Source organism: Sander vitreus, chromosome 8, assembly GCF_031162955.1.
Source record: "Sander vitreus isolate 19-12246 chromosome 8, sanVit1, whole genome shotgun sequence".
NCBI lineage: Eukaryota > Metazoa > Chordata > Actinopteri > Perciformes > Percidae > Sander > Sander vitreus.
This window is the reverse complement of record NC_135862.1, coordinates 5677181-5692559: the sequence shown is the minus strand read 5'-3', so window position 1 is coordinate 5692559 and position 15379 is coordinate 5677181. Positions and strand designations below refer to the sequence as shown.

Below are 15379 nucleotides of genomic sequence, written 5' to 3'. Positions count from 1 at the left end.
GCTTAAAAAGGAGAAGATAAAAGACAAAATTAGACAGCTTTAAAATCAATTTTTCACATTGTGCCAGCAGGATGCATGGGTCCATTATGGCACAAATCAGAATTCTATTGTTCTGAAAAAAGGTTGATAATGATTGATTGGATATTGGTGTTTTAAGTATGTCTATAAAAATGAGAGAACAGGCTTTTGAGCTATATTTGAATACATTTCTACTCTTGAGAGACTGGACTCTGAGGTCTCTGTGGCGCCACTGATCCTCCTAAACAATAAGCATCAATAAATAAACATAAAAAGGAGAAGATAAAAGGTCAAATTAGATGCATTTACAATACATTTTTCACATTGTGTGCCAACAAGGTCTATGGCTCGTTTATGGCACAAGCATGCCATTATTATTAGCATGCTTTTAGCTCAAGTTTGTATCTCAAAGAGCAATAATTGAACAATATAATGAAAATACAACGTAACCAAAACATTGCAATTGACCAAAATTTAAGAGGGCAAATCATAGGATCTCAATGTTTTACAATACATCCCATGACTGGAATAAGCACTCAGAAAGTGCTAGGAAAATGAATTTAATGCTGCAGAAGATATAATGTGTTTTATGAAACATTATTACTGTATATTTCTAGACAAACAGAACAAGAAGATAAGAAAGGGGGAAGCACTTCATGTTAAATGTCATGACCCCGGGGGGCTTTCAAATCCTCCACAGTACACAATCCAAACTATGTGGTTATGACTGAGAGGATATTAATTCATTTCTTAATTCCAGAGAAACATACATGTCTTATACTGCCTGCAGCAATACACAGTAGAAGGTGTGGCCCACAGTGTCTCCTTTGATAAGGTGAGTTGAAGAGAATCTCCTGTTGTAATGTAGTCTATATCCTTGACGTTCCACTTCCGGGATTGCTCCGGTGTAGCAGGAAATGTCTTTCCGCTTTCTTTCTTTGTATTGGCATTTTAAACTCTGGTGGATTTGTGAGGACTATGGTTAACTGCTCCTCAGATCTCTGCAGGGTAAATCCAGACAGCTAGCTAGACTATCTGTCCAATCTGAGTTTTCTGTTGCACGACTAAAACAACTTTTGAACCTTCCTTCCCGAGGCTATTTTACAGAGGCACCGGGGCTCCGTCCGGCACTCCTGTTTTCCTTGGGTCAAATTTGACCCATTTTCCAAAAGTTTCTATTTCGGAAATTCAGGTTTCTTTCAATCAAGTCACACACAAGTAGAATAAATGATCAGTTCACTACTTTCATTGAATTTGGGTGTTTTATTCAATAGTATGGCATTTGAAGAAAATAACTGACAAAAGAAATTCGGAATAAGTGACATTGAGAAAAAAAGTGACAGAAATGTCGGAGAGAGCTTCAAAAACGTGGTTAGAAACAACGACAAAAATGTCTTAAAAAAAGAACGCAGGAAAAAATTAATTAATTTTAATATTCTAACCCAAAGAAAACAAAAGTTGCATCTTGCATGGTCGACGGGATGACAGCACAAGGTTTAAAGAACCCTCCTCCGCATCGCTGTGGTGGAAGGTCTGACAAAGCGAGACTAGGCTGAGAGAAACAGACGTAGTTAAGAAGGCTGTGGTGGAATTTTCCAGACCATCAGGACAACGCAGATCGTCAGATTAGTAGTTATCTTCCACCTTGCTAAAGTATCTTTGCCCCCAGGCTTAAATTATCCCAGTAAAAGCCATGTTAAGCCCCGGCTAACACAAGCATGAGGCATGTCTGTCTTTGCATCTTACTCTAAGCATCCATCTCGCCTGCCACACCAGGCTTGTTTTGTCTTTCATCCCCCTTCACTCTCAGTCCTTCACTCAGCCGCCCCCAGTGCTACTGGTGTCCTCTGATCAGGAGTTTAAGAGTGTGTTTTGACACAGTACAGCCTTTTGTATGCATGTGTGACACAAAAGGCATTTATACTTCTTGACAAAGTCAGTGACATTTAGTAACTTTATTAAATAAAATATTTTTTCTACCAGTTTTACACAGTCTATGGTTTCTACCTGTATCAACAATGCTTCTGTGTTAAATATGCACTGCAAGACTGACTTCTTCAGTGTTTTTAGTGGGTCACTTTTCTATCAGAATTGTTCGAAAACACATGATACGACATGAACGACAATGAGCTTTTGTATGCGTTACATAATGACACATTAACAGTCTCACGTCAGCCTCTCCACTCCCTGTTTCTAATCTTCTCTAAAGTCAACACCAGCAGCCTTTAATTCTTCCCCCCCTGTGTCAGTTTGTTTTTGGGTGTCCATCTGTGTTTGCCTGTCTCCCTGGTATAAGTGATACATGCTAAAAACATGGCCACACAAGTGTTCAAAGAGAGGACAGGTGCGGCTGTTGATAGGCTCAGTTAAACGGGATGCAGGTTTTTGTACGAGTCATCAGGTGATTCAGCAGCATTGGTATGTGTCAGAGGGGCTGCTGAACCCGAACACACACACTGACTACACACTTGCATGTACAGTATGCACACACACATATCATATTAAAGTGATTGTCCACAAAAAAAAAATGTTTCTGAATATCAAAACACTGACCTGTAGGTTTGAAAGGTGGCTGTTAAACCTTTCTAGTTTCTTCATGATGAAGAACAGATTGAATTCAGTCAGTTACCAACAGATTTCAACAAAGGTTTTCACAACTGCTTTATACTTCTTCTCCACTGCATTTCAGAGGGAAATATGTATTTCATTACTTTCATCTGACAGCTGAAGTAACTAGTTACTTTGGATATTGTAATCTGTTGAAAAGGGAATTTAGGAAACAGCAAGAGACACAAAGGACAAAATCGATGCAGCAGAGATAGAAATTTCCTGACTTTTAGTCTCTATGGATCAAGCTCCGAAAACATTGGGTCCTTCATTTCCCATAATCCAACTCAAAACATCTGTCAAGATAATTTAAACTCCACAATTTCGGTTTGTAACGAAGGCTTTCTGTCTTAAATAAGTTTAAATTAGTAATTAGTCTGCGAGCCCAAATTGAGATAACCGTGATGATGAACATTGTGCAAAGCCACAGAAGATATCATGCAGCTGTTTTCACAGGCTGCGTATCTACTCCTCATGATGACTAAACTGAACTCAATGCGAAAAAATGGTGGCGTTCCCCTTTAATTGGTTAAAATGGGCTTTACCTCGACCAGCTACAACAACAATAAAAAGCTGCTTACGCATTCATTGATCATTAATAATCCAGTGTCACAATCCAATATACGTTTGATACTTTAAGTACATGTTGCTGATTATATTTCTGTACTTTTATATTGTTTAGTTTACATTTAAAAAAGAAAAAATCTGCCAATAAAACTTGCCATCATCAGAATTAGTTGTAACTGACATGAATTCATGTTGATACTTTTCAATGTTGTGTGTTGGAGGAAACTGCAAACTTACAGCCTCATTTCGAGCAAGAAAGGGGAGGGGGGGTTGATACTTGAAATAGCTTGGGTGAGTATCATTGTAGAATACAAACACACACACACACACACACACACACAACCTTATCATCTGATAAAACAGCCAGTCAGTACCATTCTGACCTGCTGAGTCAACTCACATTCTCATTAAACTGTTAATGAGTTTTGGCCAATGAGAGACCAGGGAGGTAGATGGCACCGAGTGGTAAAGTATGCCTATCACCCCCCACACACACACACACACACACACACACACACACACACACACACACACACACACCTCAGATACCTCGGCCGCCTTCGTTAAGGATTCCCATCAGATATTTCATGGTTTAGTTACTATTGAATCTATCAGGATCAAACTTTAATGCCACAGCAGATGGGCTTGTTTTTGGATTGTTGGCGCCCCCTATTGATTCTGCATTGTTTCTGCACCTTCATGGACACTTCATCCAGCATATCTGTGCTGGACAAAACAATACAAAACAATGGGAACACACCACATGAAAGAGAAGTACTGTAACTTTGAAGTATTGTTGCACTGCAGCTGCTACAGTGAGTCATAGATTGGCTGCATTTATCAGTTATAAAAGATTACAATTAGTACTTGACGTGATGTGTGAGTTCATAAAACATCAAGGGTTGAATTATAGAGTTCCAAAGAGGCAAACGTCAGTGTCCGCAAGCCAGGAAGAAAATCTTTTTTCCTCTCTTGTACATTTTGTCCATTTCAGGAGCACCTGCTTTATTTTGCGTATTATTTTCCAAGTACCGTAGAACTTTTTCTCTTTTAAATTGGCCAAAGTAAGTCTGAATTGCTCTCACTACAATCCTGGTTGGATCAAAATGTCAAAATCTGACAGTGGTTTTCTAGGAGTGGAAAAGCCATGTCTATCTCCAGGTGCATTAGTCACATAAACTGCAAAATGATTAAATATACAAGTCAACCGTTCTCTAAATCAGGATAGAATAAGTCACATAAACTGCATCAGCAAAAAAAACTGTAGTTGCAAATCAAAGCTCACTGACAGATATGATAGACAGCTAGCAAGGGTATTTCTAAATGTCACAGAAGCCTCACTAATCATGACAGAATGGAATCAGCTCCTCTGTGACCGATAAAAACGTAGCATCGTGAACTTCACGGAGCCTGAATTTATGGCGGGCTGCCATTTGAAAACCACTTCTGTGCAACTAAAGCACATAGAGACACATAACCTGGGGTAAAGAGAACAAAACGCGGAGCCTTGAGCACTGGAGAAAAGTAATTGAGTATGATGATTCATCCTTCACCCTACTTCTAAACAGGTTGACACTGGGATGTCATTTAAAAATCTCATTTGTTTGTACTATTTCACACTGACAATATATTGACAGCTTTTTCCATAATAGTGCAGTGATGTTCAAATTGGATGATTGAAAGCATTTGATTCAAACCTTATAATGTATCAAATGCTTTTAATTATCAGATTTGAACCTCACTGAACTATTGGGTGTGTATTTTTTACTCTTTGCATGCATTAGCCGCATCAACAAAGGCTTTTTAACTTTTTCTTCAACAAGAGTGCCTTGGTTTTCCCGCTGTTCTGATCACTGGACTATTATGGAAAGACCTGGAGCAAGAAGTGTAGCTTCCTACCTCCCGTGTCCCCACAAAAACTGGAAGAAATGTCCTCTTGAAGATCTGTGCAGCACCTAAAGCCACCCATTTCATAAAATATATAACAATTTAAGGAAAAATAATGTATGCTTTTCTGAAGTTTAGAAGAAGAAAGGGAAGAGATCCTGGTTGTGACCCTTGCCCCTTTGTCTCCCATGTGATCTGGTACATGCATTTTGTGTTAAGACACATGGAGTTCTACTTTTATGAATCTGTTTAAAAATATTATGTTTATGTCGATTTTTCTAAAGTAAGAAACATCAAGGTGATTCAAGCGCTACAACCAAAGGCTTGAGTCGGCCGTTCTGTTAAAACATAACATGATTTCTGTGTTTTCCTTCACAATGAATCATCACAACGTGTGTTTCCAGTTGATGAACACCTCACTTTGGTGTAGATTTCTTCTTTCCTCCGTAGACACTATTTATCAAACACAGACCTGTTTCTACTTTCAACAAATCAAATGTGAGCTATTTCTCACATTTTTCACCTTCAGCTGCAAAGTGTGTGTGTGTGTGTGTGTGTGTGTGTGTGTGTGTGTGTGTGTGTGTGTGTGTGTGTGTGTGTGTGTGTGTGTGTGTGTGTGTGTGTGTGTGTGTGTGAGTGTGAGTGAAGCCAAAATCCACAATTCAACATTTGGTCCAAGTACTTTATGGCAAGCACCTCTTAAATTCAGACTTCCAGTACAGGCTTGTTGGCTGAGGATGTTCATTCCAGCATCCAATCTGGTCCAAAGAGAGCAGATCTTTACTGTATGGCCCTGGAGATGAGTTGAGAAAAGTTTTTTCTATTACATTTTTTTTTCACCTGCTGAGACTGTCTGTTGCTCTCCGGTCTTTACAGACTTTTGCTTCTTATAGATGAGAGGAGAAACCTAACACATACAGTATTTGACACAGGAGGAATTTAGCATTAAACATCATTTCATTCATTCATTCATTCATTCGTCATTTCATTGTGGCGCAAGTGTCTGAGAACTTAATCTAGAAATGCAAACTTGAATTCTCATCGACTAACCAGTCTGGAATCACTCAGACAACAATGTAATCACTGTGAAAGGGCCGATAATCAGGACTGGGAGTGCTGGTGTACCGAAGAATTCCAGGGGAGTGTGATCACAGCTAGACTGGCGTTGAAAGCCCATATCTGTGGCTTAGCAGGGCACCAAAGTCCCACAAGGCCATTTGGAGGGTTGGAGATGGATGTGGTATTTCTGTAAACCAGTGGGTCTCAATATTTTCAGCCAGAAAGAAGTTCAAGCCCTTTTGTTTAAACACATAGCCGGTGACAAAAGCATCATCAAAAGCAAGCCAATAACATGCAACGAAATCAGCAAATTAATCAAAAAGAAAAATGAAAGGAAAGGAAAGATACACATTTAACACGTCTTAAAGTCATACAGCCATATTTGTAGTTCTTTGAGGCTTGGACCCAGCAGTGCTTCGAGCTAAAGGCTAATGCTAACATGGCAATTATGCTCACAAAGACAATGCATTTTAGTTTACCGTTTTAGCATGCTAACATCTGCCAATTAACGTTAAACACAAAGTGTAGCCCAGGCTGATGGGAAAGTCATTAGCTTTGCAGGTATTTTAGACACAAACCAAACTATTGGACAAAAATCCAATTTTGATGCGAATATGGCATGAGGGGAAAAGATAAGGGATCACCAAAGTTATTATGATTCATCCTGAAGGGGGCTGCAGAACGCACAGTGCTTGAATATGAACCAAATTCATTATTAAGCCATACAATTACTGTCAAGATGTCATTAACAGCAACAGATTTCAACTTTGTGATGGCGCTAGAGGAAAGGTCAGGGCACCGCCAAAGTCAGTAGGATTCATTATCTGGGAACCATGAATGCCTGTGCAAAACTTTGTGCCAATCCATCCAGTAGATGTTGAGATATTCTCGCATTGCCAGACCTTCCTCCACAGCGCTGCGGAAGAGAGTCTGGCTAGTCCACACAGCATTCCAGGATAGGAGAAAAACATGCTCTGGTTTATTGGCATTTCTTTAAACCAATCACAATCATCATGGGCGAAGCTGAGCGCTGCATAGAGCCCTGGTGCCTCTGCAAAATAGTCTCGGGAAGGAACTTGTTTTGGTGGAACGTGTACGTTCAAAAGTTGTTGTAGTCGTGCAACAGAAAACTCAGATTGGACAGATAGTCTAGCTAGCTGTCTGGATTTACCCTGCAGAGATCTGAGGAGCAGTTAACCGTAGTCCTCAGAAATCCACCGGAGTTTAGAACGCCAACACAAAGAAAGCAGAAGGTGACGGCCATCCTGCCGAAAAGAGTGACATCTGGCGAAACCGGAGCAATCATGGAAGTGGAACGTCGTGGATATAGACTAATGTTGAGATATTTCTCAGGATAAGGGAAACATCTGACCTGCTGGTGGTCCATCCATACAGAAAAAGTCAGGAATTCACCAAAGTCAGTTGGACTCATCCTCTGGGGATCATGAATGTATGCATAAAACTCCATGACAATTAATAGTTGTTTATATATTTTTAGTCTGGTCCAAAGTGGTGGACCGAGTGACCAACAGACCGATGCCTGCAGAGCAACACCGTGGCTTCCAAAAACAGCTTGCATATATCATCTAACCAAAAACCACACCCTGACCTCACCCTGATGTTCCTACCTGCAGGTTTAACCCTTGTGTTGTCTTACCGTCCACCATAAACTTGTTGTCCTTCCGGGTCAAAATGGAAAATGAACTTTTTCTGGCACTTTTTCTGACGTTTCATTCGCTTCTTCTGATGCTTTTATTATTCATGGTCAATAAACCTATTTTAAATGACATTATACCTAACTTTTGAGTTAAAAAAAAAGCAGAAATGATATAATATTTTGACTAATAGTTAAGATCAGACGATGTTGAGTGAATCACAGACTGGTTTATGTCAAAGTGTGGTCAGGATACTGTTTTAAAACTTTTTTTTTTAAATGCTATAAAATTGAATAAAAACACCCAAAATTCAATGAAAGTAATTCATTTTACCTGAGAAAAATGTTGTATGGGTTCCTACAACATACATGCATGCATCCAAGTTATTTTGGGGCAATGTGGTTGAAAGAAACCCATATTTCTAAAATCGAAAACTTTGAAAACGGGTCAGATTTGACCCCAGGACAGCGCTTTAGCTCAACTGTGCAAACCCTCATCCATCTGCGTTGCTGCTGTCCGCATTTCAACACAGCAGCTATTGAACTGGCACAAAGCAGACTACACCAGATACTGTCAGGAGGTGTGGAGATACCGTCTCACTCGTCCCCATCGTGCCGCCTCCTTCCACTTTCATGCACTGCCAAGAAGACATTTCTCACACTGATACTCGGATATCTGGAGAACTGAGAGGGACACAATCACTCAGCGTGGTATAACCAAAATGATACTCGCACACAAAGGTTGTGCTGCTTTTTTTTTTTTTTTATCTTAACACTTCATCATTCTGCATCTTTAATACCTCAACCTTTTTAGTGTCTTTTGAGTCTGCTGGTTGATTATTGTCCAAGTGGGAACCGTGTAATGAGTATCCGAGGTGACTAACCAGTGGCTGGGGGTGAGTCACAGAGCGGCCCCCTTTTCAGAAGCAGAGAAACTGAATTCTCAATGCCCTCTTTGGTCCCCAGAGGTGATGAGTGGCTCCAGTGTTGACACAATGGCGGGACTGCAGGCCATTCAAGTTCGAAGGCAGATTACAGGGCATTTAAAACCTCTTGGTTTGATCCCCCCAGCGTGCCTCATCCTCCCAAATCTGAAACAGCACAATTATACAGCCACTGGTGCCGTCGGAGGGGCCTCACTAAGAAGGGACCTGAAAACCCTGTGATCATTTTGGGCTTCATCAATCATAATTTAAGTTTCTGTGTGAAAAGCACAGGATATGTTTAGCATAGTGAGAAGCAAGTGAGAAACAAATACTATGATCTCCTTTAAGTCCCTTCTTAAAACATACTTTTATCGAAGAGCCTTTCCTGATTTTTTTTTTTGTAGCTTGAACCTCCTTTGAACTGTCTTTTGAAATGTTTTTCCTTTTCATACCTACATTGTACATGTTTTTACACACCAAATACTGTGTATGTGAAAATCCTGATGTCGCTGGTCTGTTTTTATTTTTGCAGTTTTGTGAAGCACTTTGTAACGTGGATTTTGAAAAAGGCTCTATAGATAAAGATGTATTATTATTATTATTATTATTATTATTATTATAAATAAAGGCACTGAAAAGATTGGACATTTTTCAGATCTGTAATGATAGATAAGGTAATAGCACATGGATTAAAGAGAAGGTGAAGGATGGACAGAGTCAGGCTTGTTGTAAGACACTGTATAGTACCAAAGTGACCCACCTAAACAAACACAGGGATACAGTGTTGGTATCACATGAAGACTGATTCTTATAAAGGAGGTATGAATTACAGTCTTGGAGGGAGAGGGGAAGGCCGCAGCATTGGGGAAGTACGTAGCCGTCAGGAAGCAATTTAGTTTGAAGGGTTCATTTTGTAGCTCAATGAGGGTGTAACTTAACATTACCTCACAAAGCTAGCTGTGAATAACAACCTCGTTGAAAAACACAAAGAAAAAGGTTGCTGTGATGTACCTGTAGGCATTTTAGTAATGTTAAAGTAGAGATGGAAGGTCTAATGAGGTATTACAGAACTGCCTTGTTTTCAGCGTTATAGTCTCTACTCCTGTGGTAGATGTAAGTACATTACTCAATTTCTATTTTAAATGTTTCCATTTTATGCAACTTCATGATTCTATGCATTGCTTTTACTAAGTAAGCAAAGTATGCAGGTGTTGTAAAATGGAGAATTGTATTCCCATTGGTATTACTGCTGTACTTTTACCCGAGTAAATGATCTGAAAGGTATGGAGCCCCTAAGGGGACATGACATGACTTTTTTTCTTTTCTTGTGCTTACAAGAAACTTTCTGGTGCGCACGAGATACTTTCTAGTGTTCACCAGATACTTTCTGATGCGCATGAGAAACTTTCTGGAGCTCACGCAAAAGTATCTTGTGCGCACCAGAAACCAATCTAAGGCTAGCAAAATGATGCTAACAAAGTACTGCTAACGTTATGTGGCTAAAGTTAATATTTCACATTCACAGCATGAAATCAGTTAACAGTTGCCTTATCATCTTTACTTTGTTGATGACGCTATCAGGTACATTTGGTTGCATTTTCAGGAAGATGAATACCTCCTCCTCGACAGCCATTCTGACTGCTACTCAGATTGGTTCATATGTCCCTTTAGGGGCTCCGTATAAAGGTCCCTCCACAACTGAAGGCAACAAATACTGATGTTGACGTCCAGATTAGAATTAGGTTTTTGTGTTTCTGCACCTAGAAGTGTCATACTGCATGGATCAGGAAGATACAACGAACAAGACTTCTAGAACAGTTTTTTTAACCTACCAGACTTCCTCAAAATGAATTATTTGAACGTCCTAAAGCTGACAGTCATTTTACCATCTGTGATAATATTTAACAACACTCTCTTTCTGTCTCAGTGTGGCTAAGGTCTTGTTGTATTGAGTATTAAGTTACATGTTGTCTTTTTTTGCTGGCAGCGTGAAAGGGAATGAGATCAGTTTCACTGTGACTGATCTCATTCCTCTTACAAGCACAAAAAGTATTTTTTTTCCTTTTTCTTTTTTAAACAAAAAGTCTTAGCTCGCCATCTAGTGGTGAAAAACGCGGCATACACACTGTGACAGCATCTCCGGGTAATCACAGGGGCTTCCCCAGATTTTTGTGATGACAAGAAGACATACCCTAGGGCATAATTTCCACTGGGGACAGGGGGGACATGCCCCCCCAAACACACACTTTTCAAAATCCCGTTTGTGTCCCCCCCCACACTTTCAAATTAGTTTGATGTTATTTTATTTCTAAGTCTCAGTGATTGGCCCCTATTTTTAGCAATAAAGAAATTAAGACATCTTTTTCTTATACATAGTTTAGTACTTTTCGTTCAGGCACAATTTATCATTATGGTCAACTTAATTATTTCCTGGATTTTGTATCACCATAGTCCCCTATAAATGTATGTAGAAATGCAGGAAATGGGATTCAAATCGAATAAAAAATTCTGTTACACTCTTGCTTATATAGGAAATCTAAAGATGGTCAGAAGTTTAGAAGGTTTTAAGCAGGCACTGAAAAAATGGCTCAAATGCCAATCTTAGTATGTTTTTTTTATTACTGTATTGTCTTGATGGATCTATTTAATGTATGTGTGGATGTGATGATTGATGCTTGATCTGCTGCCACTTGCCTCCCCCCCCCCCCAAGGGACCACAATGGACATCCTTGACATGACTTTTTTTTTATTTATTTATTTTTTTTTATTTTCTTTATGGTGCAAAGCTGTATCGTATCTTATAACGCAAGGGTCAAATAAAATCAATCAATCAGTATACCTTAATACATTTTCTTCATGGATGGAAGAGGAATGCTTTCTCTCAATAACTCTTGTCTATTGCATCTAATGCCGAGGTGCACTTGAGCAAAGCACCAAAGCTCAGGTGTAAATGTGAAGGATTACATTAACATAAAAAGATATTGCTGTAAAAAACATGCACGCTTAGTCAGGTTGAATTTGACAAAAAAAGAAGCTTAATACAGATATGTTTAATATTAAATGAAAAGCACTTCAATGTGCTTATTTGTGCCGACAGGTGCTGGCATATAGAGTAAGAAGGCTTTTCTGACTTGACACACATTAACATTAAAGATGATTTTCACAATTTACAACACTAGATAACACCAAGTTTCAAGTTTATTTCATTTATATAGAACTTTAAAGCCAAACAAGTGTTGCACCAAAGACACAAACAAAAGTTAAAAACCATGCAATCAGATACCAACAGAAATAAAAACAATTATGAAATCATGAAAGATTGGAGCCCTGTATGCTCTGTGACTCGATTAGAATAACAAATGACTAAATGCTACAAATGAGAAGCCAACCGAAGAAAGTGTTCCTTGTTGTTTTCATATTTTATCATTGTTTTCAATTGTATTCATGTTCCTTGACTGCTGCTGTATGCGCTTTTATCTTTCAGTTTTTTTTATTGTTATGCACCAAAACACCAAGGCAAATTCCTTGTATGTGAAAACTTGGCAATAAACTTGATTCTGATTTATTTATTGATCCCCAGGAGCAAGGTTTTGCATTACTGTACACCAGCACAAGAAAAAGACCAGAATGATAGATAAGAGAAAACATTTAGGAATAACAAATAAATGGAGTTAGAAAGCTGTACAGTACACACTACCTTAGACCAGTGTAGGCCTACATAAATCAAATGTCGGTGCAAAACCAATAGTGCAGTTATTAACTTTGCAATATTATACACATCATTTGATTAATTACTGAATCATGCGAATGCATGATCTTTATTTGAAGGCTCTATCCAGAGCTACCTACCACCACTACTACTGCAGCTGCAGTCACTAAAAACACACACACACACACACACACACACACACACACACACACACACACACACACACACAGGGCATCAATCAAAACCATGCTGAGCTGCTGAACCAAGCTGGGAATCCACCCATGCGGTGACGTCACTGGGCTCTGACAAGCTGGTGGTGCCGGAAGAAAAGATGGCGGATCATGAGGAGCAGCTATCCGACGAGGAAAAGGTAAGAAGCCAATTTAATCACTAGATAAACTGATGCGGGGGGACGTTAACGCTCGAAATTTCGAGTTGCATTTTGAGTCTGTCTCTCCGTCCATCCTGGCGTCGACCGGCTTGATTAAATGCGGAGAAAACCCAGGCCTCAGCAGAACCGCTGCTGCTTCTGCTCTTATTATTTTTAGCTCAACTTCCGCTCATTTGCAAATTCTGAAACGGAGGCTCCTTGTACGGTCCTGACTCAAAATAGGAACCGTGTACATATTATAAATCCACCTAGTATTACCTCCCACACCTTTCTCGTTCGGTGGACATGTCGTTTCCCCCCCAGTGTCTCTGGTTGCTTGTGTTATGGAAGTTTTCACACACCTTAGATCGCTAGCTTGTTAGTTTAGCATAGCCACAGCCTGCTAGCTAGACTTACTAACACGCCCTTTTCGCTGTTTGATACCGATTTTCTGTCGTTACACAAAAAAAATATTGGAAGTGCTGGATTGTCAGATTATATTATGCAGAGCAGGATTTCATTCGCCGTGTGACAGCTACCATAGGTATTCTACACGCTAGCTTGCTAGCCACTGTACCTCTGATAAGTAACGTTAGCGTTTCACAGACAGTAAAAAGATGTGGGAACTATGAGCTCCAGTTGATCAACGACATGATGAAAACGACCCAACAATTAACGTTACAGTTTACAGTCTGTATTCATATGTGCTCTTCCCACTTAAAAGTGTGTGTGTGTGTGTGTGTGTGTGTGTGTGTACACACACACAGCTATAAAGGTCTCACGCCAACATTTATTCATTTTAAAAACGGTGTAACCGAAAACTGTTATGCAAACTCGGTAGTCAAGCTCGTACTGTTAGCAGGGTTTGTACCCCATTACACCACAGCTAGTGTCTGGCAGTACTAGCACTGTTCATTTCCTTAAAAGAGCACAGACACAGCCAATATCCTGAGACAACACGAGTGCTCAGCAGCTTGTGTCTGCAGGAATCCTACTTGCATTTCATTTTGATGTCCTGCTAAATGGGTTGATTTTATTTTTTCAATCTCTATTCACTGCACACTTTAGTCTCTCTGTTAAGCTTGGTTTGCCTTTTGGTTATGTACATTGGAAGTAGCTTTGAGAGAGGCGAATCAGTGTGTTAACTGCTGCTTGGATTTGTCACTGTTGGTCTGACTTTGTAGGCCTACTTTAGACATCTCCATGAGCTGGGATTGCCTGTGATGTGTATTTAACATTTTTGAAAAAGGTTTTGTTAATTAAATGAGTCAACGATTACATACAAAAATAGTCAGTAACTGGATAAATAGTAAAAAAACAAGTCATGGTTGCGGGCTTCTTGTCATTCTTAATGGGTTTACGTTTAAACATGTGTACCTGATACCCTTTATCGTGTCTTTTCTCACCTTAAAGCCAACATTCCTATCAAGCTTGTTGATATCACAGTAAACCATTATGTGCGTTCTTCTTGATAACTGGTTATGCTGGTTATGTAATACACCATTCAGAGTAGTTACAAGGCCTGGCTTTATTTCCTTCTATTCCACAGCAGCCTGAGTCACAAGTTTGTTAAAGGTTCAGGCAGCTCATTGACCCGCGGGTGTGACAGCGTCATGTTCATCAACACACAGGCATCAGCTGTTAGCTAAGCATTTCATTACAGGGCTAGGGTGTGTAGGCGAGCGACTGTGGCCACCTTGTGATTTTGTTATGTACTAGCTTCACCATAAATACAGTTTTCAGGTATGTGCTTCATTTTTGTGTTAAACTATTACCAACTTTAGATGTTGGTGCTGTGAAAACGGTGGGAGCTCTTTTCATCTCCCCACCACATTGTTTTCCACATTTGTCAAGCCACTACTTTCACTTTTTGACCAGACAGTCTGATTTTGTTGAGCTGAAAGAATAAAAGTTGGCGACCTGGCAGGCTGACTGGTAGAGAAACAGGCACAGCCAATACGCAGTATTTAGCTGGTGGAAGCTGTTTATTTCCGTTTCTGAATATGATTGGTGCCGGACCAAGTGGGCTACATTATGCGTCCATCCACTGTGTGTTCTGTTGTTAAAAGCAGAGTATTTCCATGCACACCGCAGTTAGGTTTTGTACTTTTGAAGGCCGTCCCTACAGTGCACTAGCTCTGAGCAATCAACCATCTGCTCTGGCCCCCTCAGCCTTTATTGAGAAGCTCAGAGGGAGGAAATGAGCGTTTTCATCTGCCAGTCGGTAATAGTTTGCAAAGTTCACTACTAGTCGATTTTTAAATAACTATTTCACTGGCTAGTCCTGATTTGTAGAATAAAAGGAAAAACTCCAAATAATGTCTACTAGTGACTAGTAGAGTGGCTAAAACCACCAGCCACAGCCAGCATCTCCTGGCACTCAGCTGTTGGTACTTTCTCACATTGAATGACAAATCTGCAAACTTTTTTTTTTTTTTTAAAGATTATTTATTGGGCCTTTTATGGCCTTTACTTGACAGGATAGCTTTAAAGACAGGAAAGGGGCGAGGCGGGGGGGATGTGGTGACAGTGACATCATTTTGAGGAAAAAAATCAGCTTAGAGACACTGTTTTGATGGGTA

The 15379-nt window shown here is 39.8% G+C and overlaps 1 protein-coding gene across 1 annotated transcript in view; it reads left to right on the top strand.

The window, feature by feature from the left end:
* Positions 1–12688: 12688 nt before the first annotated feature.
* Positions 12689–15379, top strand: part of LOC144521861 (F-actin-capping protein subunit alpha-2) — a 28042-nt gene continuing 25351 nt past the window's right edge. The window contains exon 1 of the mRNA XM_078256498.1: positions 12689–12797. Coding sequence (XP_078112624.1) covers positions 12759–12797 — 39 coding nt within the window. The 5' untranslated portion in view covers positions 12689–12758. The remainder of the gene's footprint in view (positions 12798–15379) is intronic.